Here is a 27,893-nt window from a genome sequence, read left to right on the forward strand (position 1 = left end):
ATCTAAACTAACACATATACACAAACTAACACATATATCTACACTAACACATATATCTAAACTAACACACATATCCAAACTAACACATATACACAAACTAACACATATATCTAAACTAACACATATATCTAAACTAACACATATATCTAAACTAACCCATATATCTAAACTAACACTAATATCTAAACTAACACACATATCTAAACTAACACATATATCCAAACTAACACACATATCCAAACTAACACATATACACAAACTAACACATATATCTAAACTAACACATATATCTAAACTAACACATATATCTAAACTAACCCATATATCTAAACTAACACATATATCTAAACTAACACACATATCTAAACTAACACATATATCCAAACTAACACATATACACAAACTAACACATATATCTAAACTAACACATATATCTAAACTAACACATATATCTAAACTAACACATATAGCCAAACTAACACATATATCCAAACTAACACATATATCCAAACTAACACATACGTATATCTAAACTATACTAAGTAGCTAAGCAATTAAATAAATAAGTCGCTGTCCAAGGGAGCGAACGCCAGCTAGCAGGGCCCGCCGGTCTGCGTGAGCTAGCAGTTAGCTTAGCCTGCCCCGCTTCCGCGTCCTGTCAACCCGCCCTCGGTGTTTCCTCCTCGGTCGCAGCTCCAAGCAGGGTCGTGGTCCCGGGCCCACAAGATTCGTCAGACCAAGCTCTCCCAGTCATCAATGAAGACAAAGATGTGTCATTTGTGATATTGGGCTATACAAATAAAATGGACTTGACCTGACCTTTGTCCTCTTGTTTCGCTTCTTCCGGTCTCTGTTGTAACGTCCGTTTTACCGCCGCTGCTATTTGCCCGCGGGGGCGTGGTTTGTTTACCGGAATTACCCTTTAACCCATCCTATACACACACACACACACACACAGCGCCCAGGGACCAGCTCCAGTTCTTCTTTCCACTGCCTTGCTCAGGGGCACAGGCAGGAGTATTAACCCTAACATGCATGTCTTTTTCATGGTGGGAGGAAACCCACACAGACACGGAGAGAACATGCAAACCCCACCCAGAAAGGACCTGGGACGGCCTGGGGTTCGGACCTGGGACGGCCTGGGGTTCGGACCCAGGACCTTCTTGCTGTGAGGGACAGCGTAGCCACTGGGCCACCGGCGGTGGGATGTTCTCCATCACATCTCTTCTGTTTGTTTGACACGTGACAAATCAAGCAAGAGACACAAAATCAGGTGAAGAGAAGATTTATTTCGTCCCGATGTTTAAAAGACCAACACATCTCCCTTCGCACAACATTCATTACATCATATTTATGTCATTTGTCATCAGGAGTTTTCTGTCAGCTTCTCTGTCCAGCAAACAAGCTGACAAATACACAAGACCACATGCCAGAAAGCCTGTCAGGGTCACTTAAAGTCGCAGTCCTCAATCTCCTGCTGTTACTGTACCAGTGTGTGTCCTATGTAGGAGGTGGTGAGGTGAGTGTCTGGGGTTGGGGTGTTAGGAGGTTGGGGTTGGGGTTAGATTGCCATCGATTCGCGCTACAGTGGCATTTTTCGAAAAGGCAGCATACATCGTCAGAACACCTGACGTCTCTTTCTCAATAGAATCTCTGAGGACACTTTTCAACTGAGCATCAATTATTCATCCGGGCTCACAGAGTCTCCGACAGCCAGATGTGCTGCATCAGGAGATCCACGTCCTCTTTGCCCTTCTGTGTTTCTGGGTGGCACAGAGACAGAGAACTCAACCAGTCAGCCATTTTAGATTTGGGTTTTTAACCAGCGCACACGCGCACACACACACACATTATTTCAGTAAGTGATCACGTTACAACTAGTGTTTCTGAAAACAGCTGAGACAAAATGTACTTCCTCGTTTTATCTGACTTTTTCTCCAAAAGTGTGAACACAGGAGTTCCTTCTCTCCAAGTGTCTGCCAGTGGTTCATTTAAAAAGTGCAAGCTGTTCAAAGAGGGGATGGAAAATAAGAAGTGTCCTGTCTTGGGCTGGATTTTTCTGTCATCACTTCGCCGCACTGAATGAACATCTCTGTCCCACCAGCCTGTTTATGGGACCTAATGACCTTACCCTTGATCACACCAATCAGAACTGTCCCTCAGAGTGACATCACACCGGGGACAACCAACCCGGGTTTTGCTGAAGACTGCTCATGCTAAGAGCAAGGGAGCTTCTGGTTGGGTAGCTATAGTCTCTGCCAAAGGGGAAGGGGCGGGGCCAGCAATACTGTCAGCCAATCAGACTAGTGGCTCATGAATAATGCTAATGTGCCCCTAAGCATGCTCTCTTTCTCCCACCTCCTCCCCAGTATGCCCAGTGTTCCCAGAAGTCCCAGTATCCACCCAGCTCTGGTTCTCCTGGTCTCCCAGGGGGAGGTTTTCAGTCTCTGTCTCTGGTTTGTCCTACTGGATGTCTCAGCAAATGACAAACTCAAAACTCAGACGTACACTTGAAATATGCTTTCAGCATTTCCACACACTGCTGTAGTCCATACGTGGGTTGTCTGATTAAACACTTGTCTTGACTTGTACCTGTTCCCTTCGTGTGTTGGCTAATTTTTAAGACCTAAAGGTCCTTCAAATGTGAATAGCAAAGTAAATACCTTCTTTTCTTCAGTACTGAAAAGCTTTCAGGGAAATGTCATATTTTGCATCATAAAAACCACTACCCCCCCCCCAAGTGTTGGGCCATGGAGGTCTAATCCTCGTCTTTTCCTTCTGTCCATCATTCTAGTTTCCAGTCACACAGAAGTGAATCGGTCCGGTTTGTCTGTTTTCTGAACTTGTGTGTTGTGACTGTGTTGTACAGCAGCACATGAAGCGAAGAAAGCGACACTAACTTTTCTTTTCTTTTTCGTCAGGATTCCTCCAAGCAAGACTCTTCATCCCTCAGCAGGCTGAAAACGACCCCGAACCTCAAGTCCAGAATCTAAAAGTTCATTTATCTATGAAAGAACACATGATGAAGCTTCTTTTTTCCTTTTCTTTTTGTTTCAGTTTTTCGGGCAAATATACCAGCAGAATCACTTTATACTTGAAGCCAGAACGGAGAGACGTCGCTTCTGGGCTGCAGTTCAATGTTTAGTCACCAGAGGGCGACATTTGCCCTCATGAGGTGGAGCTCCCCTCTTCCTGGGTGGAAGCTTAAGAACACACACACATACACACTAGGTAAGAGGAGGACGGAACATGTGCAGGTTTGGTTTGTATAAGACATATCAGTTCATGATTGACAGCTGATATTTATTGGGTGGTTCAATGATGTTGCAATTTCTGTTACAGTGGACATAACTGATACAATACAACACTAGAGAACCCTGAAGGTCAGCAGGAGCAAGACAGAATACCTATGTGTGAATGAGAGGGAGGACAGTGGAATGGTGAGGATGCAAAGAGTAGAGGTGACGAAGGCGTATGAGTTTAAATACTTGGGGTCAACTGTCCAAAGTAACGGGGAGTGCAGAAGAGAGGTGAAGAAGAGAGTGCAGGCAGGGTGGAGTGGGTGGAGAAGAGTGTCAGGAGTGATTTGTGACAGAAGGGTACCAGCAAGAGTTAAAGGGAAGGTTTACAAGATGGTGGTGAGACCAGCTATGTTGTATGGTTTGGAGACAGTGGCACTGACGAAAAGACAGGAGGAGGAGGAGCTGGAGGTGGCAGAGATGAAGATGATAAGATTTTCACTGGGAGTGATGAAGGAGGACAGGATTAGGAAGGAGTATATTAGAGGGACAGCTCAGGTTGGACGGTTTGGAGACAAAGCAAGAGAGACAAGATTGAGATGGTGTGGACATGTGTGGAGGAGAGATGCTGGGTATACTGGGAGAAGGATGCTGAATATGGAGCTGCCAGGGAAGAGGAGAAGAGGAAGGCCAAAGAGGAGGTTTATGGATGTGGTGAGGGAGGACATGCAGGTGGCTGGTGTGACAGAGGAAGATGCAGAGGACAGGAAGAGATGGAAACGGATGATCCACTGTGGCGCCCCCTAACGGGAGCAGCCGAAAGTAGTAGTAGCAATAGAAGTAGTAGTAGTAGTAGTAGCGATAGAAGTAGTAGTAGTAGTAGTAGCGATAGAAGTAGTGGTAGTAGTAGTAGCGATAGAAGTAGTTGTAGTAGTAGTACAATAGTAAAGAACCATTTTGTTTTACTGGCATCTTTTCTCAGCATGTTCTTGTATCTTGCCAACGTGTTAATTCATCATCCAAGTCAAGACCAGAGCAACGTGACTTGTGTTGCTTTTAACACTGATTTTATAAGAATTAGTTAAAAGATACAAATAGTAAAAGAGAGAAGCGGAGAGAGACAGACAGAGAGACAGACAGAGAGACAGACAGAGAGACACAGAGAGAGAGAGACAGAGAGAGAAGGCTGGACAGTATGCTGGCTGTGTGGAGAGTACAGTGTCTGATATCAGCTGTAAGTGTGTGTGTGTGTGTGTGTGTCTCCCTACCAGCGAGGTCTCTGAAGCGTCTCTTGGCCGCCGCTCTCTCCTCCGAGTCAAAGTACCAGACGGTGATGGCGTACCTGACAGAGGGAGAGACAGACGCCGTGTCATCATTTCAAACCAGGACTCACCTTCTCATCTTACCTCACTTTCTAAAAACTAATTAATTAAAAAAGAAAAACATGGCGGACGTGTCGGCGGTACGTCTCCTCCTGTGAGTTCAGACACACCGGGATTCAAACAGCATCATGTCACCAGCTTGTATCACGCACTTCACAGACACACTCCTACCTACAACCACCGTGGGCGTCATTTTACCGCCGCAGTGTTTAACTCTACATTGTGTCAAGATAAACACCCACCTGAGATATTAATGCATTACATACATATGTTAGTGTGTCTGTGTTGAAACTAAGTGACACCAACATTAACATTTTAACAACTTTAATACTGTTTTTAAACAATTTAAAATGGCCGCTGTCCAACGCCTGTAAATACTGCAGTGCCTCGGTGGTAGTCATGGTGCGTCTGTAACGGCGTCTGTACCCAGACATGTTGGACATCATCACACATCAAGTCCAGACTATTTGTCTGCACTGGGGGGCGCTAGTGTGTTTCTAGGACACAGCAACGAACTTCACCAAGGAAATGACATGACAACACACGTCATAAATACTGACATGACGCACACCTGGATGTCTTGTGCAATCTGAGCTGACTGGTTTGTCTACACCTGATGCTTGTGACTGACTGACTGATTGACTGATTGACTGATTGATTGATTGACTGATTGATTGATTACCTGGTAGCATAACAGGGCTGGACCTCGTGTGGATTTCTGCGGTCGGACCAGAATAACAGCAGTCTGTCAAAGAGAGGCTCGATGTCCACCACGTAGCCTTGACCCTCTGGGAAGATCCGCAGGACGCCACCGTGCTCCTGCAGCACACGTGGAGGGGAGGAGTCACTTTATTTCAGCCTGCTGTTGGGAGTCGTTCAAGTTCACCTCGTCTTATCAAATGTGGGCTCAAGTTCCACATTTCAGGTCACAGCCCATTTCCTCTTTTTTACTTCAGACATTTAACCGAGGCTCTTATCTCCTACAGCAATGCTTTAGATTGAAGAATAAGTGTCAATTCCTCCATTACCGGCAGGACATGACATCACTCATCATCCCCGTCATCACCATGGACGTGTCTGTCTTCAGCCCAAACACATCTGTCTCTGTTACCCATGTTCACCTCACTGCTAGCATCACACTGACCTGTTCTTACCCCCACATTTATTATGTCAGTACTGCTTACTTATATTCATGTTACACAACTAACTCCACTTCCTGTTGTACTTCCTGTTGAGTCCATTCTACCACCATGAAACACTGTGTTTTCTTTGATTTATGTGTTTAATATCTATCTATCTATCTATCTATCTATCTATCTATCTATCTATCTATCTATCTATCTATCTATCTGTCTGTCTGTCTGTCTGTCTGTCTATCTAGCCATCTGTCTATCTAGCCATGTGTCTGTCTATCTGTCCATCTGTCTATCCATCTATCCATCTATCTATCTGTCCATCTGTCTGTCTATCTATCTATCTATCTATCTATCTATCTATCTATCTATCTATCTATCTATCTATCTATCTATCTATCTATCTATCTGTCCATCTAGCCGTCTGTCCATCTAGCCATCTGTCTGTCTGTCTGTCTGTCTGTCTATCTATCGATCTATCTAGCCATCTGTCTGTCTGTCTGTCTGTCTGTCTGTCTGTCTGTCTGTCTGTCTGTCTGTCTGTCTGTCCATCTATCTATCTATCTGTCTATCTCAAGTCGGGGTACCTTGGCATTCCAGTTCTTGTTCAGGTAATAGACGCAGGTGATACAGCGTCCGTCTGAGTTTGGGTTGTCGACGTGCTTCACATATCCTGTTCCATGTCCTGGGTAACACGCCACCATCGCCTAGCAATACAGAGAGAGGTGATCAGTTATTACTATAAATTATTATCAATTATTATCGTTCATCTTTATTGTCTACTGAAAGTAAATGTACACCAACAAAGACACATGGAAGTGCATACTCTCATGATAGTGCAAATGTTGGTTATATAAGTGAAAAAAGAGGAGCAAGCAGAGCCGGTTCTGACCTCCCTGGGGCCCTGAGCAAAATTCTGCTACGGGGCCCCCCTACCTGACCTGTGAGCCATGTAAACCATTTACCACTGCCACACAGTCATATCGGATACCCAAGTGCTCCCACTACAACCGTTCCTCCTTTAAAACAGTTTGCTCCATCTGTCGGTCTGAGAAAAAGTAGACCTATAGACCCTTTTACTGTTGGTAAACAGTGATCACATGATTTTACTACCAAAATGCATGATATAGGTCATAAAAGGGTCTAACGTTCAGTTTAAGAAACAGAATTTTAAGTTAACAAAAACAGAATTAACGTACCCGATATAAAATGGGCGCCACATATGCAAGCATTTTTAATGATGTCTTCGGTCCAGTCCACTCGTTTTATTGCTTGTAGCCACAATTTTCTCCTGTTTGCACTGAACGGTCTTTTCCCCGATGGAATGTGGTAGAAATCAGTACCTTTAGTTTTGCTCTTATTTGTGCAGGTTTAGCAGTTGCAAAAGCCGTGCAATGCTTTTTGGAATTCGCTAGTGAATGTTTTGTCAGGGTGGTTGTTATTCAGGGTATTTTAACCGTGCCTTCCCCTCATGCCTCTCGGCACTCGACTGACAATCGTGTAACTCCAGGGACGTTGTTGGTCACCTGATGCCAGCGGCCCAATCGTGTCAAACTGATCCCTGACAGTCACGCTAACGTGGTCGCTCAGTCAGTCAGTCCGTCAGGGACCTCTGTGTTTGTAGGCCTAGTCCTCCGGCTGCTCCAGCCAAAAATACCAATTTCCACATTTAAAGTAGTTTTACCAGGTGTTTTGCTTGGCTAAAGTCTCATCACACAGTTCACTGGGTTCCGTGTGGTAGCCACCAAGCTAGTTACTATACTACTACTACAACTTTCAGCTTCTCCCGTTAGGGGGCGCCACAGCGGATCATCTGTTTCCATCTCTTCCTATCCTCTGCATCTTCCTCTGTAACACCAGCCACCTGCATGTCCTCCCTCACCACATCCATAAACCTCCTCTTTGGCCTTCCTCTTCTCCTCTTCCCTGGCAGCTCCATATTCAGCATCCTTCTCCCAGTATACCCAGCATCTCTCCTCCACACATGTCCAAACCATCTCAATCTTGTCTCTCTTGCTTTGTCTCCAAACCGTCCAACCTGAGCTGTCCCTCTAATATACTCGTTCCTAATCCTGTCCTTCTTCATCACTCCCAATGAAAATCTTATCATCTTCAACTCTGCCACCTCCAGCTCCACCTCCTGTCTTTTCATCAGTATCACTGTCTCCAAACCATACAACATAGCTGGTCTCACAGCCATCTTGTAAACCTTTCCTTTAACTCTTGCTGGTACCCTTCTGTCACAAATCACTCCTGACACTCTTCTCCACCCACTCCACCCTGCCTGCCCTCTCTTCTTCACCTCTCTTCCGCACTCCCCGTTACTTTGGACAGTTGATCCCAAGTATTTAAACTCACACACCTTCGTCACCTCTTATCCTTACATCCTCATCATTCCACTGTCCTCCCTCTTGTTCACGAAGTCGCCGAGCTAGTTAGCCATTGGTTTTACTGTGGGGTACATCTGCTACTGTGGAGGAACTCAACATTACAGTTCACACACGTGTGAAGCTGTGATGTCTCATTTCTGGAGCAATTTCCTGGTTCATTTTATAACTTGATATTTCTAAACCTGCTCCAAAAGAATAAGAATACAGCCCGGCTTGATCCTCCATTTAAAATGCATGGTTCAGTGCAGAGTTGTAAAAACCAGGTCCAGAAAGTAAAAGTCCAAACCGTGTATTTGCTCCAACCATGCTACTAACCCAGCTGATTTCATTAGCTAGTTTTTCCTACCTAGTTGAGGAGTGGTGTTGACTAGAATCTGCTGGTGTAGTGCATGAGTGGAGCAAATACATGGCTTGGACTTTTACTTTCTGGACCTGTTTTTTACACCTCTGGTTCAGTGACAGTAAAACAGATTGACTGTCATGAGGAACATGGTGTTGTGTGTATTTAGTGAGAAACTCTGTGTGTCACAGTTTCCGGTAAGTCCAGAAATGACCATCAAAACAAAAACAGACATTGTGATGAAGGTTTGCGGACTAGACTGTAATTCCATCTGGCTGGGGGATACGTGACCACTGTGGTGCGTCGGCAAGAATGTAAGGATGTCCTCTTCCGAGATTTATTGATAACAACTGGTGGGTGTGTATTGTTCTACAAAGAGAGAAACAATTCTTCCACATTACTAACATATTTCTTAAAGGTAAATATATTCGACTACTCCAAATTCCCTCCACAATGTACTGCCATTAACAGTCAAGGAAACACAACGTGCGCTGCATCAATAACTAGGCAGCAGCACCACGTTGTGGCATATTGAGGCACAACAGATTACACGCTAAGTATGGTTAGCCTACTGCCTAGCTTACTGCGTAAGTATGGTTAGCCTACTGCCTAGCCTACTGCATAAGTATGGTTAACCTACTGCCTAGCCTACCGTGTAAGTATGGTTAGCCTATTGCCTAAGTATGGTTAGCCTACTGCCTAGCCTTCTGCGTAAGTGTGGTTAGCCTACTGCCTAAGTATGATTAGCCTACTGCCTAGCCTACTGCGTAAGTGTGGTTAGCCTACTGCCTAAGTATGGTTAGCCTACTGCCTAGCCTACTGCGTAAGTATGGTTAGCCTACTGCCTAGCCTACTGCGTAAGTATGGTTAGCCTACTGCGCAAGTATGGTTAGCCTACTGCCTAGCCTACTGCGTAAGTGTGGTTAGCCTACTGCGTAAGTGTGGTTAGCCTACTGCCTAGCCTACTGCGTAAGTGTGGTTAGCCTACTGCCTAGCCTACTGTGTAAGTATGGTTAGCCTACTGCCTAGCCTACTGCGTAAGTATGGTTAGCCTACTGCCTAAGTATGGTTAGTCTACTGCGTAAGTATGGTTAGCCTACTGCCTAGCCTACTGCCTAAGTATGGTTAGCCTACTGCGTAAGTATGGTTAGCCTACTGCCTAGCCTACTGCGTAAGTATGGTTAGCCTACTGCGACGCAGTAGCAATTAGCACATATCAATACGACAGTTCCGGCTCGGCCTGACACGTGTTATAGATTAACTGTCTGTCATTAGGGTTCGCATATGATGTGACGTTTCGTTCACTCTTCTCTACTAAACCACACCAGCTAATTAGTGAGTTGGCCTCGTGGTGCAGTAAATATCCGCGTGGCTAACAGCGTAGCATCAACTAGACCTTCAACAGCTAGTGGCAACGTCTACCTACGACCTGCTGCCCGCACGCACACTTCCGGATGGGAAGACCTCCACAAGCGGCTTGAAGGAATATTTGCGAAGTCTTTCTCCAATTCTCCGACTCCCCGCGGAAACCCGACAGCCCGTCACGTCGCGCCTCCACGAGTTTCCTTCCGTCATCTGATCTAATAACGAGGGCGCTGATTGGCTGAGCCCCACCGTGCGAGGCACGTGCTACACCTGCGTCCAAAAGGCGTCTCCAAATGCGTCCTGCTGACCAGTCGTGATCAGATTTCGTTACTCCGAAGAAGACGAAGAAGAAGCTTTCGTTACTGCTACGTCACTTCCGCTACAAGGTCAAAGGGCCTCGGTCAAGCGCCAGATTTGCCGACTAGCTGTGAAAACAGCAGCTAATACTTGAAGACGTTTCAAGCACTGATGTACGGACCAGTCCAGCTGCTGCGACTGATTCACGTGTCCTCCAACCAAGTACCCTCTCCTCTCGCTCCATTTATTGGAAAGTTGGCGCGCTGTTACCAAAGCAACCACCACATTATTATTATTACTACTACATTGTAGCAAATTCGGGGGCAGCTCGGCCGGACCGTCACAGCCCGGACGCGAACTTGGATTTCCCGCACCGCGGGCGACTACGTTAACCGGTCGACTAAAGCAGTGTTTCTCAACCGGGGGTCCGCGGACCCCTAGTGGTCCGTGGTGTAATTGCAAGGGATCCGTGAAAATAAAATATCTTTAAAAAAAAGATCCTATGACATTTATAGAAATAGGATTATTTTACTCAAATGTGACTGAGACCTTTATCTACCTAAACTATAAAGGGTAACAGGACTGTTTTCTCTAATTACATCTGTTTCACAAGTGTAATTTATTGTATTTTAATAAGAGATCTCGCTCCCGTTTGCATTGTTAAAAGTTACTGCATAAGAATTCTGTTGTTACATATATCTGAAAGTTACTGAATACATATTCTGTTTTGTTACATATATCTGAAAGTTACTGAATACATATTCTGTTTTGTTACATATATCTGAAAGTTACTGAATACATATTCTGTTTTGTTACATATATCTGAAAGTTACTGCATAAGAATTCTGTGTTGTTACATATATCTGAAAGTTACTGAATACATATTCTGTTTTGTTACATATATCTGAAAGTTACTGCATAAGAATTCTGTGTTGTTACATATATCTGAAAGTTACTGAATACATATTCTGTTTTGTTACATATATCTGAAAGTTACTGCATAAGAATTCTGTTTTGTTACATATATCTGAAAGTTACTGAATACATATTCTGTTTTGTTACATATATCTGAAAGTTACAGCATAAGAATTCTGTTTTGTTACATATATCTGAAAGTTACTGCATAAGAATTCTGTGTTGTTACATATATCTGAAAGTTACTGAATACATACTCTGTTTTGTTACATATATCTGAAAGTTACTGCATAAGAATTCTGTTTTGTTACATATATCTGAAAGTTACTGAATACATATTCTGTTTTGTTACATATATCTGAAAGTTACAGCATAAGAATTCTGTTTTGTTACATATATCTGAAAGTTACTGCATAAGAATTCTGTGTTGTTACATATATCTGAAAGTTACTGAATACATATTCTGTTTTGTTACATATATCTGAAAGTTACTGCATAAGAATTCTGTTGTTACATATATCTGAAAGTTACTGAATACATATTCTGTTTTGTTACATATATCTGAAAGTTACTGAATACATATTCTGTTTTTTTACATATATCTGAAAGTTACTGAATACATATTCTGTGTTGTTACATATATCTGAAAGTTACTGAATACATATTCTGTTTTGTTACATATATCTGAAAGTTACTGAATACATATTCTGTGTTGTTACATATATCTGAAAGTTACTGAATACATATTCTGTTTTGTTACATATATCTGAAAGTTACTGAATACATATTCTGTTTTGTTACATATATCTGAAAGTTACTGAATACATATTCTGTGTTGTTACATATATCTGAAAGTTACTGCATAAGAATTCTGTTTTGTTACATATATCTGAAAGTTACTGAATACATATTCTGTTTTGTTACATATATCTGAAAGTTACTGAATACATATTCTGTTTTGTTACATATATCTGAAAGTTACTGCATAAGAATTCTGTTTTGTTAACTATATCTAAGTTACAACTGAAAGCTCTTATTTTTGCCCCAAAGAGTGAATAAATGCTATAATGCAATTTAAAATGCAGTTTCTACTGTTTCTATCAAATTGCAACCCCCCTCCCCCAAGATCAGGTGGAGGGGTCCTCAGGGTAGATCAAAAATACGCAGGGGGTCCAGGACCCCAGAAAGGTTGAGAACCACTGGACTAAAGGGTCCGACCCGTTACCCAACGTGTCTACTTATTCGTCTAGGTTACAATATTATTATTAATTATGATCATTGTCATCATTGTAGTTATCATCATTATTATCATCTAACTGCTGAGATTTGAAACAAATGTTTGATGACGATGATATTGTAGTGAATAGGGGGGGGGGGCAACCACAGGAACTGCCGCAGCCGGGACGCGAACACTAAAGGGCCCGACCCGTTAGCCGTGTCTACTTATACATGAACGTTACACTATCGTTTGCTTCTTTTGATCTTTTTTTTATTATATTGTAGCGAATTCGGGGGGGGGGGGCAGTCCGGGAACCGCCACAGCCGGGACGCGAACCCGTGTCTCCCACTCCGCAAGCGAAAACATTAACCAGTCGACTAAAGAGTCCGACCCGTTAGTCCAGGACCAACGTGTCTACTTATCCATGCACGTTACACTACATTTTAATTTCATGTTTTTAACGTTCGAAATAAACATAATACAACAAGACATCCTGCACTGATGACGTATTTTCCTGTTACGTCCTTGTTGGGGACGCACCAGGACGCATTAGCGTTTACACTACAGAAGACATGTGGTCAAATGCGTCCCAGACCACCTCGGCAAGTGGTCCGAGTACCCGGATCACAAAACGTTTTGGTGGTCGTTTACACTTGTATTCAGCGCCGTCCACTTGTGATCCGATCACAGAAAAACAAAACACAAACGCATTTTAAAACCAGGTGTAAACGTTAACCAGTCGACTAACGGGTCCTCACTACAGCAGGACGGAGACTGACGTGCAGCTGTGACCTCGGCTGTCTCTCTTATCTCTCGCTCCATTTTCTGTGGTGCATTCTGGTCAGGTATGATCCCACTGCTGGTGTGTCCAAACACCGCCTGACTGATGTTGATCTTTGCCTCCCTTAAGTTGGTGTCCAAGAAACTGGATCTCGTCGTCTTGTTAGAATCTTTGTAAGAACCGGCAGTCCGCTAATGTGAGAATATGAGTAGGAGGTCTGCTGATAACGTGTGGCAAGTCGAGTCATTTTTATTTGCAGAGTCCAATAATCACACATTACACATTTGCCTCAGGGGGCTTCACAGCAACACAACTTCCTGTCCTCAGACCCTCGCATAAGGAGCAACTCGTAGTCTGGCACTTATTCTCTTCGTGTTTGCTGCAGAGGAGAAGCTGATTGCGCAGCTCTCTGGAGCAGGATTGGGATCTTGGACTATACGAATGAAACTGAACTGGAATGGAAGTTTTCTGCATGAAAGCACAACTTTTGGCTCAGCCTGCGTCAAAACATATCGAAGCGCCGCTTACCTGGGATCGCTCCCGGATTCCGCGATTCCCGAGCCGGTCCAGACTCAGACGGATCAGTTTGTCCATCAGGGCCAATAGGAAGCGGATGGGCTCGTTGTTCCGCTCCGCCCCGCTGACCCAAGCCATCTGATCCCCTCGGATTTTCCGGCTGTGGACCCGTGTGACCGAGCCCGCACGCCCGGTCCCCGCGGCCAAGCGTCCGTCCTGCAGCATCCCGGAGTGGTGCATCTCCATGACCCGGTCCAGAACCAGCTCCCCGGCTGGCTCGCTCAGAAAGTGGTCTGTGTAGAAGAAGCCCCGGTCCTGCAGGGCCGGCACGACCCGGTCCACCACCAACCGCTCCAGCTCACACTGAGAAATTTGTTCAATAAGAGGCATGGTAGAGGAGTGTGTTGCAGAGGGTTTGGACCCGGTTCTGGATTCCCTGCGTTCAGCTTTGTCCAAATAAAAAGAGTCCTGTCTTCTTCTCTTCTTCTGCGTCTATCGCATCCTGAGACCGTGCATGAATGACATATAGCAGGAGATAGGCGGGGTGGAGAGAGAGAGAGAGAGAGAGCGAGACAGACAGAGAGCGCGAGAGAGAGAGCGCGAGGGAGCGCGAGAGGGAGAGCGAGAGAATAGTGGACGTGCAGAATGTGCTGTTCTCCATTTGAGGGGCGGAGAAAAAAGTTCACTTATTCAGGGCAACTGTGCCAAAACAATCTAGCCTATTATAGTTATTATTAATATTATTATACTTATTCTCATTATCGTTATTATATTTAATCAGCCCTGTTTATGCTTCTCCGTCGTCGTGCTTTGAAAGGCGCTTTAGATCAAATGTACCACTACTGTCATTATCATCATTATTGTTCAACTCAACTCAAACTTCATTGCAGACTCAGGGTCCACAACAAACAAATACAAGGTTAAAAAAAATCAGAGAAGAAAGAATAAAGCCATAAAACATAAGAACCATAGCTTAAAAAAATAAACCCTAGGCAATACATAAAGTACACACAGCAAAATAACATACAAAGAACAAATCAGTGCCTTACAAGGAGGCAGCTACACCAATGGTCCCACTGCTATCATCATCATTATTATTATTATTATTATTGTTGCTATCATTATCGTTGTTGTTGTTATCATTATTATTGTTGTTGTTGTTATCATTATCATTGTTGTTGTTATCATTATCATTGTTGTTGTTATTATCATTATCGTTGTTATTATCATTATCGTTATTATTGTTGTTGTTATTATCATTATCGTTATTATTGTTGTTGTTGTCATTATTATTATCGTTATTGTTGTTATTATCATTATTATTTGAACATGAAGTTGTTTGAGACGTAAACATTTCTTCACACTGCCTGGGTGACGAAGGGCACGTCGCTGTTTCTACGGTCAAAGGTCAGGTTAACTTCCGGTTCGAGACTGGAGCGGCTTAACGCCGCTGGCGAAGGCTTCCAGCTGTCAGCGCGTGCTGCGGGCACGCCCGAGCTCCGCCATTGACGGCTCCGCGAGCCGCATGTAGTCCACGCGCTCAGCGCACGTCCGCACGGGACTGAACGTGAAGTTGGCCACGCACCGGAGAGCGGATGTAACAATAATGATAACAGTAATGGTGGTGGTGATGATGATGATGATGATGATGATGATGCTATAATAATAATAAGAATAAGAAAACGTGTCCATCTGCGCAGCATTACTTCATGTATTTATTCCTGTGTAACAGCACAACATCCTGGGTTGGTCCTCTAGTACCTGGACTTGTCATGGCTGTGCGCCACCGAGCTGCTCCGCTACGGTACCGCACCAGGACCTGCACCGGCACGCCGCGCTGCTCCGCTGCGGTACCGCACCTGGACCTGCACCGGCACACCGCGCTGCTCCGCTACGGTACCGCACCAGGACCTGCACCGACACGCCGCGCTGCTCCGCTACGGTACCGCACCAGGACCAGCACCGGCACGCTTCTCTTTCACTCTTTACACCTAGTATACGGAGCTGTCCTTGTCTCGTGTCTCCCAGTGATTTTGTTTTGTAGTTTTTTTGGGTGTATGTGTTACTGTGAATATGTGTGTACTTGTAGTTGGTGGGTGGGTCTCTGCTTGTGTTGCTCTTCTGTGGGCTGGAGGAAACGGCGTTTCGTTTCACCAAACGACAAGTAAGGTGTTCTTGGGTCCTGGTTCCTCATACCTGGTTGGTCCTGGTTCCTGATTCCTGACCCAGAGCGAGGTGCAGCTCATGTGACTCGTAGCGGGCCAGGACACCTGACTCATCGAGCCTGACGACGGAGAATTAATCAGGAAACAATCTTTGCTCACACCACCGATGTGCTGGTATTGTGCATACATGCAAACACACTTCCTCCTGCTCTATACAACCCCGCTATACAACCTATATCTCTAGCTATATAGCTGTACCTTTCTCTCTATCTCTATCTACATATCTATACACACACACACACACACACACACACATATATATATATATATATATATATATATATATATATATATATATATAGCAACACAGATACAGGAAAAAAGATGTTAATACAATTAAAATCTTTTTTTAAAATGTTAAAATCTTTTTTGCTGTATCCGTGTTGATATTCCGCTCATACGTTCTGCACTCACAACACCACTGACGGTTTGGGGGAGAAAAAAATAAAAAAATAAAAGATATATATATATATGTATGTATGTATATATATATATACACTCACTGGCCACTTTATTAGGTACACCTTGCTAGTACCGGGTTGGACCCCCTTTTGCCTTCAGAACTGCCTTAATCCTTCATGGCATAGATTCAACAAGGTACTGGAAACATTCCTCAGAGAGTTTGGTCCATATTGACATGACAGCATCACGCAGTTGCTGCAGATTTGTCGGCTGCACATCCATGATGCGAATCTCCCGGTCCACCACATCCCAAAGGTGCTCTATTGGATTGAGATCTGGTGACTGTGGAGGACATTTGAGTACAGTGAACTCATTGTCATGTTCAAGAAACCAGTCTGAGATGATTCGAGCTTTATGACATGGCGCGTTATCCTGCTGGAAGCAGCCATCAGAAGATGGGAACACTGTGGTCATAAAGGGGTGGACATGGTCAGCAACAATACTCAGGTAGGCTGTGGCGTTGACACGATGCTCAATTGGTACTAAGGGGCCCAAAGTGTGCCAAGAAAACATCCCCCACACCATTACACCACCACCACCAGCCTGAAGCGTTGATACAAGGCAGGATGGATCCATGCTTTCATGTTGTTGACGCCAAATTCTGATCCTACCATCCGAATGTCGCAGCAGAAATCGAGACTCATTAGACCAGGCAACGTTTTTCCAATCTTCTATTGTCCAATTTTGGTGAGCCTGTGCGAATTGTAGCCTCAGTTTCCTGTTCTTAGCTGACAGGAGTGGCACCCGGTGTGGTCTTCTGCTGCTGTAGCCCATCTGCCTCAAGGTTCGACGTGTTGTGCGTTCAGAGATGCTCTTCTGCATACCTCGGTTGTAATGAGTGGTTATTTGAGTTACTGTTGCCTTTCTGTCAGCTCGAACCAGTCTGACAATTCTCCTCTGACCTCTGGCATCAACAAGGCATTTTCGCCCACAGAACTGCCGCTCACTGGATATTTTCTCTTTTTCGGACCATTCTCTGTAAACCCTAGAGATGGTTGTGCGTGAAAATCCCAGTAGATCAGCAGTTCCTGAAATACTCAGACCAGCCCGTCTGGCACCAACAACCATGCCACGTTCAAAGTCACTTAAATCACCTTTCTTCCCCATTCTGATGCTCGGTTTGAACTGCAGCAGATCGTCTTGACCATGTCTACATGCCTAAATGCATTGAGTTGCTGCCATGTGATTGGCTGATTAGAAATTTGCGTTAACGAGCAGTTGGACAGGTGTGCCTAATAAAGTGGCCGGTGAGTGTATGTGTGTATATATATATATATCCATCCATCCATTATCCAAACCACTTATCCTGCTTAGGGTCGCGGGGATGCTGGAGCCTATCCCAGCAGTCACTGGGCGGCAGGCGGGGGGACACCCTGGTCAGGCCACCAGTCCATTGACTGCTGGGAAATATATATATATATATATCCTGCTCTATACAACCTCTCTCTACTACTACATTAGGGGGCGCCACAGCGCATCATCCGTTTCCATCTCTTCCTGTCCTCTGCATCTTCCTCTGTCACACCAGCCACCTGCATGTCCTCCCTCACCACATCCATAAACCTCCTCTTTGGCCTTCCTCTTCTCCTCTTCCCTGGCAGCTCCATATTCAGCATCCTTCTCCCAATATACCCAGCATCTCTCCTCCACACATGTCCAAACCATCTCAATCTTGTCTCTCTTGCTTTGTCTCCAAACCGTCCAACCTGAGCTGTCCCTCTAATATACTCCTTCCTTGTAATGGAACGGTTTCCTTTATTTTTAGAGCCTCCCTGCTACTAGGGGCATAGTTCCATTGTCTTGAGTCTTTTGCCTTCTAGTGGCATAGTTAACTACCACAGTTTCAGCTACTTCCTTTTCCTGTGACAACAAGAAAATGGTGCGACAACACAGCAATATTCATGCTCCATCATTAGCCATCACCTAGAATCTTTATTTTGAAGTATTTTTTTACATATTTGCTACAGTTTGTATAATTTTAGTAACATGTATGACAGCACATTTTAATGATGACATTCAGGCTCTACTTTTGATGCTAGCATAAATACAGTGTTCAGTGCTATACCTGATTAGTTACAACTTACATTTTATTCCTGCAAAGAAAATTTTAGTTTTATACTTACCTTTGTTTCCTGAAAAATAGAGGATTAGTTATCCTAACTGTAACTCTAGATCGAGTAAGCTATTTTGTATTGTATGCTGATGTTTGCTTTTCTGTATGTTTATTTTCAGTTTCACACTTCCTTGTTATTAAATCCCGTCTATATACAACACTGGTCTGTTCCTTGGAGGATATGATGCAAGGGAGAGTTTAGCTGGCTGTAAAGCCTAATATAGGACAAGAGTCACATTGGGTGTAGCAGTACAGTGAAAAGATAGCACTCTGCGAGGGACATCAACTAGCGGTCGGACTCAGCCAGAGGTCATTTACTGACAAAGCCTTTTCAAGTCAAGCACTCATCGACATAATGGAAAATTTAGAGGCTCAAGGTCAGGACAGCGAGGAGAATAAGTCACTCTCCTCTCACTCCTTAAAGTCCTCAAAATCTTCAAGAAAGCTGAGTGTTAGATCGTCAGCAGGATCTTCGAAAAGACCGTCTGCATCAACTAGAGCCAGTATGGCAACAGCACTAGCACTGGCTGAAGCACAGGCTGCTAAAGCCAGAGCAGCCTTTGCTGACCAAGAAATTAACATTAAATTAGAGAAAGCTCGCATAGAAGCTAATGCAAATGTTGAAAAGGTCCGCTTAGATGTAGCTCTTGATGCACTTCAAGCCAAGAAAGAAGCTGACGCTTTCATAGCCAAAGCAGAGGTAATGCAGTCTTCTGCTGCTCAGCTTATTGCAGAGCGAAGTGAAGAGCTAGAGTTCTTGCCCATCCAAGTAACCCCAGAGCAGAAAGGGAGTGAGTACATAAATAAACACTCAAGCAACTACACTGAGCTCATGCAACGACAGAAAGACATGTCCACTCAGCATGATGACGTCACCCCTCAGCAAAAACAAGTGAAACCTTCATCAGAGTTCACATCTTACTTCAGACAAGATCCAAATCAATACCACTCATCACCACCAGAGGGCAGTAAACCGGCACTGCAAAGAGATTCACTTCAACAATCTTCTACAGCGAGCCACAACCACAGTGGAGGTGCAACCCAAACCTTGCACCCACTGACAACCCCACCAGTGACCTTGCCAGGTTCCTAGCAAAGAGCCAGCTGGTAACTGGAGAACTGACTAAGTTTGATGACAAGCTGGAGAATTATCTCAGCTGGAAGGCTACCTTTCAGAGTACCATTGCAGACCTTGGTCTTACTGCCAGTGAAGAAGTAAACCTGCTCATCAAGTGGCTCGGCCCAGAGTCTTCAGAACATGCTAGAAGGGTCAAAGCAGTCAACATACGTCATCCATCTGTTGGTCTAGGTATGATCTGGACAAGACTCGAAGAATGCTATGGCTCAACAGAGGCAATAGAAAGAGCCTTGTTCTCTAGAATAGAGAACTTCCCAAAGCTCTCCAGCAAAGAACCTTACAAGCTCCGCGAGCTATCAGACTTGCTCTTAGAACTGTCAGGTGCAAAGCTAGATGGATATTTACCTGGTTTAAGTTACCTCGACACAGCCAGGGGAGTAGGTCCAATTATGGAAAAGCTACCCTTTCATCTCCAAGAAATGTGGACAACAGTTGGGTCAAGTTTTAAAGAAGAGCATAGAGTGGCCTTCCCACCTTTCTCTGTCTTTTCTGAGTTTGTGCATAAAGAGGCAAGAGCAAGGAATGACACAAGCTTTACAACAGCTTCTATCTCCTCTGTCAGCTTCAAGAAAGAAACGCCCCTGGGTAATCACAACAGAAAGCCATCAGTTACGATGCAGAAGGCAGACGTGTCAGCAGAGGTAACCACAAAAGTAGAAAGGGTAGTTGAAGATCTAAACAGACACTGTCCTATACGTCACAGGCCGCACCCACTGAAAAGATGTAGAGGTTTCAGGATGATGCTGCTGGAAGACAGAAAGAAGTTCATCAAAGACAACAACATCTGCTACCGTTGCCTTGCATCCACCAGTCACCAGGCAAAGGACTGTAATGTCACCACATCAGGTGTGTGGAGTGTGAGAGTGAGAGGCACTTGGCAGCTCTTCACCCTGGCCCAGCACCACAGACAACCAAGCCCCTCTCTGCCCCTAAACAACATGGCGGGGAGGAAGCAAGCTCATCAAAGCAAACTGTTACAGCAACGTGTACAAAGGTATGTGGAAATGGATTCACAGGAAAATCCTGCTCGAAGATTTGCCTTGTGCATGTCTTCCCTGAAGGTCAGCAACACAACAGCAAGAAGTATCCAAAGGAGTTGAATCAAGTGCAACTGGATTTGGTATATATCCGTGAAGACGTTTCACCTCTCATCCAAGAGGCTTCCTCAGTTCGTGCCTTTCTGACTAGACCAAGCTAGTCTGACTGGCTAGTAATGAGACTCAGAATTTATCCTCTTTGGAGTCGTTGTCAGAGCTATAGATGTCCATGGCTCTTTGTGTCCCGTTGTTTACCAACGCCCGTCGCTAACAGAGCCATAGATATTAGTGGCTCTTTTGTGTACCGATGTTTGGCCGCGCCCGTCGTTATCGGAGCTATTGATTTGCATTTGTTTAGCAGCGACGTTCGTTGGGGGAGTTAGTTTCGACTTCATTATTCAGTGGTCATGAGAGTCGTTGGAGCCGTTAGTGACCGACTGTTGTTCTTGGAGTATGAGGAATTCTCTTGGATGAGACGAAACGTCTTCACGGAAAGTCCAGATGCACTTGATTCAACTCCTTTGGATAACCATGACCTGGATGAATGATAACATTCACAGACAAACAGCAAGAATATGTACGCAATTGTGGACGACCAAAGTAATCTGTCCCTTGCAAAGACTGAGTTTTTTGACATGTTTGACATTCAAAGCACAGTTGAACCATACACCCTGAAGATCTGTGCTGGCATAGTAGAAAAGTCAGGTAGAAGAGCTTGCGGCTACACAACAGAGTCAGTAGATGGGAAAATGAGTTTTACTCTCCCTACGCTCATTGAGTGTAATGCTATCCCTAACAACAGAGAAGAAATACCCACTCCTGAAGCTGCACTACACCACCGCCATCTGAGGTCAATAGCTGCTGAGATACTACTCCTCAACCTAGATGCAGACATCCTCCTGCTCATTGGACGGAACCTTCCGAGAGCTCACAAGGTGAGAAAGCAGCTCAGTGGCAGAGACAACGACCCATACGCACAGAAGCTTGACCTGGGCTGGGTTATCGTAGGCGATGTGTGCCTCGGCAGTGCTCACAAGCCAACTAAAGTGAGTGCTCTAAAAACGCATGTTATGGACGCCCAAGCCTTCTCACCCCCTGTGACAGCCGCATCAATGTGAAGGAGAACTTCAGTCTGAGTTACTCGAAAGCCACTCCCCATCAACTTCAAGCCCATACTCAAGACCCACTGAAGAGAATTTAGGAGACTCTTTTGCTGCACTGATACCGACAACCAGCTTGCGCCATCTGTCGAAGACATGCACTTTCTGAAGATGGAAAGAGTCTTCAAAGACGAAACTAACAGCTCGGTCACCCCATTGCCATTTCGCTGCCCCAGACGTCTACTCCCAGACAACAGACCCTATGCCTACAAGTGGCTTATGTCTCTTCAACACCAGCTGGACAAGAAGGAAGACATGAGAGCAAACTTTGTCGAGTTCATGCAAAAAATGCTCGATAACAATCATGCAGCGCTGGCACCACCTTGTGACAAAGATATAGAGAGATGGTATCTTCCCACTTTCGGTGTCTACCACCCACAGAAGCCTGGTAAAATTCGTGTGGTGTTTGACTCGAGTGCACAGTTTAATGGAGTGTCTCTCAACGACGTGCTGCTTTCGGGACCAGACCTCAACAACACCCTTTTGGGTGTGCTTCTCCGCTTCCGAAAGGAACCTGTTGCTGTCACAGCAGACATAGACCAGATGTTCTACTGTTTTGTTGTTCAGGAAGATCACAGAGATTTTCTTGGCTTTCTCTGGTATCAGGACAATGACCTCAGCAAAGATGGAGTAGTCAGGAAAGTGGAGGTCAAGCTTACCCGTCACAAGACTACTAAGACTTTCTCCAGACCCATCTCAGAGTGTATTCTTCTCTTGTCTCCAGAAGATTAGATTATGTAAGTGTTTATTGTGGCATTTTAAATAATGCGAGACGGGGAGTGTAATGGAATGGTTTCCTTTATTTTTAGAACCTCCCTGCCACTAGGGGCATAGTTCCATTGTCTTGAGTCTTTTGCCTTCTGGTGGCATAGTTAAGTACCACAGTTTCAGCTACTTCCTTTTCCTGTGACAACAAGAAAATGGTGCGACAATACAGCAATATTCATGCTCCATCATTAGCCATCACCTAGTTTCTACCCCTTTGAGTGGCGATATCTGTAAGTAAAGCTATTATCCATCATTGCTAGAATCTTTATTTTGAAGTATTTTTTACATATTTGCTACAGTTTGTATAATTTTGGTAACATGTATGACAGCACATTTTAATGACGACATTCAGGCTATACTTTTGATGCTAGCATAAATACAGTGTTCAATGCTATACCTGATTAGCTACACCTTACATTTTATTCCTGCAAAGAAAATTTTAGTTTTATACTTACCTTTGTTTCCTGAAAAATCGAGGATTAGTTATCCTAACTGTAACTGCAGATTGAGTAAGCTATTTTGTATTGTATACTGATATATGCTTTTCTGTATGTTTATTTTCAGTTTCACACTTCCTTGTTATTAAATCCCGTCCATATACAACACTGGTCTGTTCCTTGGAGGATATGATGCAAGGGAGAGTTAAGCTGGCTGTAAAGCCTAATATAGGACAAGAGTCACATTGGGTGTAGCAGCACATCCCTAATCCTGTCCTTCTTCGTCACTCCCAATGAAAATCTTATCATCTTAAACTCTGCCACCTCCAGCTCCACCTCCTGTCTTTTCATCGGTGCCAATGTCTCCACACCATACAACATAGCTGGTCTCACAACCATCTTGTAAACCTTCCCTTTAACTCCTGCTGGTACCCTTCTGTCACAAATCACTCCTGACACTCTTCTCCAACCACTCCACCCTGCTTGCACTCTCTTCTTCACCTCTCTTCTGCACTCCCCGTTACTTTGAACAGTTGACCCCAAGTATTTAAACTCATCCACCTTCGTCACCTCTACTCCTTGCATCCTCACCATTCCACTGTCCTCCCTCTCATTCATGCATATGTATTCCGTCTTGCTCCTACTGACTTTCATTCCTCTTCTCTCCAGTGCATACCTCCACCTCTCCAGGCTCTCCTCAACCTGCACCCTACTCTCATTAGAGATCACAATGTTATCTGCAAACATCATCGTCCACGGAGACTCCTGTCTGATCTCATCCGTCAACCTGTCCATCACCATTACAAACAAAGGTCTCAGAGCCGATCCTCGATTTAATCCCACCTCCACCTTGAACCCATCCGCCATTCCTACTGCACACCTCACTACTGTCACACTTCCCTCATACACATCCTGAACAGAATGTACTGTGGTACTATGTTAGTACTGTTAGAGGTACTATTGTCTGTGTACCATGTGTATCAGTATGTACTGTGGTGCTATGTTAGTACTGTTAGAGGCACCGCCAAAAGCTGCAGTAAATTCTCACCAGAACAAAATATTGTAACGATCACGGATGAATAGGCTCGGTAGCCGTTGGCTAACGGGTCGGACCCTTTAGTCGACTAGGTAACGTTGTGGTGCGGGAGATCCGAGTTCGCGTCCCGTCTGTGACGGTCCGGCTGGGCTGCCCCCCCCCCAATTCGCTGCGCTATATCCGTGTCATCAGCAAATAAAACTAATTTCAATATTTTTGTTATCTTTCGTATATAATTTAAGTACAGAATGAACAGTTTTGGACCTAAAACCGACCTCTGGGGTACACCAGAACTAATATCCATGCATGACGAGTTATGTTCTGCTGCCTGTTACTTAATTAGCTTTTTAGCCAATTCTGCACCACCCCTCTGATACCATACTTACCATCGTTTTCACCAGTGTCGTATAGACAGTTGTTGAAGAAATTATTTTCTGGGTCGATAACCTTTTCCATATCCTGTGATTTGTGTTCGGGAATATCTGAAGGTCTTTGATTCCTTTTTCCACGTTCTGTAATCCTTGTTATTAGCTGATCATAAGTGTCTCCAGCCGGTGATGACAGACTACGGTCTGGTCTTGTCATGGTTGTGTATGATGTTTTCCCTTGCATGTTTTATTGATTGGTGTGTTGAACCTTATTGTGTTGGTTAGTAGGCTACTCTGGAATTTTTCAAGATCCCTCTCATCGCTGATGACCAGCACTTTTGCCTCCTCTGGGGATCCTTTTAGCTTTATGGAGATTTTACAGTTTGCAGTTCATGTATGTCGAGCTTTGCTGGCAATGTCCGCATTTCTTTTTGTCAGATGCTCGTTTAAGACAACGTTTGTGCTTTTCAAGTCTTCTTTGCTTGAGTGGTGCAGCCTTGTGTTCTCTGTTTGCCAATCTGATCATTATGGCCGGTTTACAGTTTTTCCTAGGGAGAGGGTGACATGCTTCCATGTTGTTATTGTCTATCACAATTCCCTTGTCTCACAGGAAAGCAGTCACCTGGTTCTCCACGGAGGTCACTTCCTGATCGCTGGGTTCTCCGCCGCATCACTCCGGTCTCAGTACCGTGGTGTACTGTGGTGTATTGCAATGCATGGAGTGTGAATTGTGACAGTAGACGGGACTGGAGGCTCAGTTACAGAGCCGTGGGCAATAGATGTGCAGGAGAAGAAGAGTACCTTTCCCAGAGGCGGAAGAAGTGCTTCATGAGAGTTGTACGCATCTTTCAAACCAAGCAGCCGTTAATGAGAGCCCTACTGCCGTGGTGAATCTGTGTTGATATAAAACACGACACATACTGCCGTTTAGCCTCCAAGCCACAGACAATAATGTCGTTCATCCTCGTATATTGTTCCAAGTCATCCATGCGGTCGTCTAGACCAGGGGTGGGCAGTCTTACCCAGGAAGGGCCAGTGTGGGTGAAGGTTTTTGTTCCAACCAAGCAGTTACACAATTTTGTCTCCTAATCCAGTTCCTCAGCAAAGACTCTACTGGTGGATTAGTGGGATCAGGTGTGTGACTGCTTGGTTGGAACAAAAACCTTCACCCACACCGGCCCTTTCTGGATAAGATTGCCCACCCCTGGTCTGGAATGACAATTTTATTATCCCTCTCGTTGCTCAGCTCCCATAGGGCTTAGTTTCCTTCATCACGTCCTCAAGAAGGCTTTGTTTGTCCTCTTGGTCTTGGAGCGATTGTTTTAGCTGATCAATTTCTTGACGTGGTTTTCATAGCAGCTGAAAACCTGTCGCTTAATGCTTTAACTGTTCCTTTACCTGATCGTCGTCCATGATGGATAAGAATAAGAATTTCATTGCGGTGAATTCGCATTTTATTTCAATGAGTTTGAAAAACTTTGGCCACATATCAAATATTCTTTAATGTCTATAGTTCCGGCACACACGTGTTCCTCCCATGGGATCTTTCACTTCCGGTAATGACCCGAACACTTAGGAGGGAATCAGGAACACTTTGTCATTTCATGAAATGCCGTTTCCCCCAGCCCACAGTGTAGTAGACCAACAGCGCCACCTAGTGGTGGTTAAGCTAGGCTCTCATATACCCCGGATGTTGACTGCTGCGACAGTCGGAGAGTTACAATAAAGAGGACGAGACGTTGGGAATTGGTCTCCGGCTCAAATCACTGTTATGGATATATTAGCAGTGTAAGATACATCCAGATAATATAGAGAATATATTACACACAGCAATACAAGACAAAGACAAAAACACGTCCAAAAACTACAAGAACACACATGTCCAAACTAACACACATACCCAAACTAACACATATCTAAACCAATGTAACGTGCGACCGTAAGGCCATCGGAAGCGCATGCGCCCTGAGGCGTGAAGGAGCTGATATGCTTAAGCGCGGGGACGCGCTTCCCGAAGGAGGGGGGTAGTGTAACGTGCATGGATAAGAAGACACGCTGGCCGCTAGGTGGCGGGTCTGACCCTTTAGTCGAGCGGTTAGCGATGCCTCCTGCGGTGCGGGCGACACGGGTTCGCTTCCCGGCCGCCGCACTTCCTGTGGTTGCGTTGTCCCCCGAATTCGCTACACTAACACACATGCCCAAACTAACACATACATATATCCAAACTAACACCAGTAGCGGGCCGTGCATTTCCGACCTAGGCCCTCGGTGAGACGTCACCTCCTCATAATTACCCAAAGACAGCCGTCATATCGCCATGCTACAATGTTTTAGCCGCAAAAGTGTTTATCATCACAATCATCACCACCATCATCGTTATCTGACACTTTTCACTTTCACAACAGCGACATCGTGTGGCGACATGGTGTAACGTACAGCCTTACCGGAAGTAATCCCGCTGGGCATATATAAATATGCTATCAAGAAACTCAACAAACACGTCCCAGCCGGGCCGCTGGGCATAAAACCCATCAAACATCAAATCGCTGTACAACAAGTACAGTTGACTCACCAGTGTTGTCTATTTGAAGACAACATCCATTCTCCTTTCTTTCTGGATGAGACGGCCGAGCACACGGCCACAGAGCACTCCTTTGGCTTTTAAACAAGACGAGCCAGGTTTTGGAAGCCTGTGTGGTTCCATGACCCCTTCTCTGACGAGAAAAGCAAGCCCGCCCAGCAGCACATTTCCGCTTTGCTCGGATTCACTGAGCCACGGCTACTGTTACAGGCCGAGTGTGTGAACCAGGCTGTCATGACGCCATATCCGGTATGGACACATATCTCCGGTATACGCCCATTTCACGCCGCGGCCATCTTGGATAAAAAAAACAAGTGGTGGGAAGTTAGCCACGCCCCCTTCTTACTCAATCGGAAGTCAATGCAGCCGGGGCCAGCAGCAGCAGCAGCAAACATGGTTTGGACTACCAACCTGGAGCACCTACCGTCATTTACCACAATATGAAAACTAAGCTGGATCTTTTCTTCTTCGAGTACTTTCTGCCTCTCCTGTGGCAGTGAGGAGAAACACACACACACAGGGCTGTATTCAAAGAAGCTGTTTAACCACAATAAAATAAAAAATAAGATACATTTCATTTTTATACGGTACATTCAATATTTTACATTAGATTGTCCCATCTACAATATTTTTATTCTTTGTCCTTTCACTTTAACAAAACTTTTGGTTCATTTTAAACTAAAATATGTTCGGTCAACTGTCATTCTGTTGTAGCAATAAACTGGACCTCGCTACCAACTCAAATCATCAATTGTTTACTAAACTAAGATAGTGATTGCTCATCTCAAGGTGTGGGCTAAAACATGGGACTGTACTGAAATGAAGTTAAATATGTTTCAGTCTATCTAAGGTTTGTGTGCACTATTTTCTTGTCAGCTGAATTTAACAAAGGTTTAAAACAGTGGTCCCTGAAAATGTGTTAGGAGAGCACACACAGTCCCCAGTTGGTTGACTGTTCCACTTAGTGAAAGGGGTATGACTCCATCAAAAA

The 27,893-nt window shown here is 44.6% G+C and overlaps 1 protein-coding gene across 1 annotated transcript; it reads right to left on the reverse strand.

The window, feature by feature from the left end:
• Positions 1-1,279: 1,279 nt before the first annotated feature.
• Positions 1,280-14,110, reverse strand: egln3 (egl-9 family hypoxia-inducible factor 3). The gene is made up of 5 exons (XM_056296226.1): positions 13,590-14,110; positions 6,342-6,461; positions 5,304-5,440; positions 4,508-4,581; positions 1,280-3,203 (listed from the first exon to the last, which is right to left on the reverse strand). The coding sequence occupies exons 1-5, from the start codon at positions 13,965-13,967 to the stop codon at positions 3,169-3,171; spliced, it is 744 nt and encodes a 247-aa protein (XP_056152201.1). The 5' UTR covers positions 13,968-14,110; the 3' UTR covers positions 1,280-3,168.
• Between the last annotated feature and the right edge of the window lie 13,783 nt (positions 14,111-27,893).

This window comes from Lampris incognitus, chromosome 16 (genome assembly GCF_029633865.1).
Source record: "Lampris incognitus isolate fLamInc1 chromosome 16, fLamInc1.hap2, whole genome shotgun sequence".
Classification (NCBI taxonomy): domain Eukaryota; kingdom Metazoa; phylum Chordata; class Actinopteri; order Lampriformes; family Lampridae; genus Lampris; species Lampris incognitus.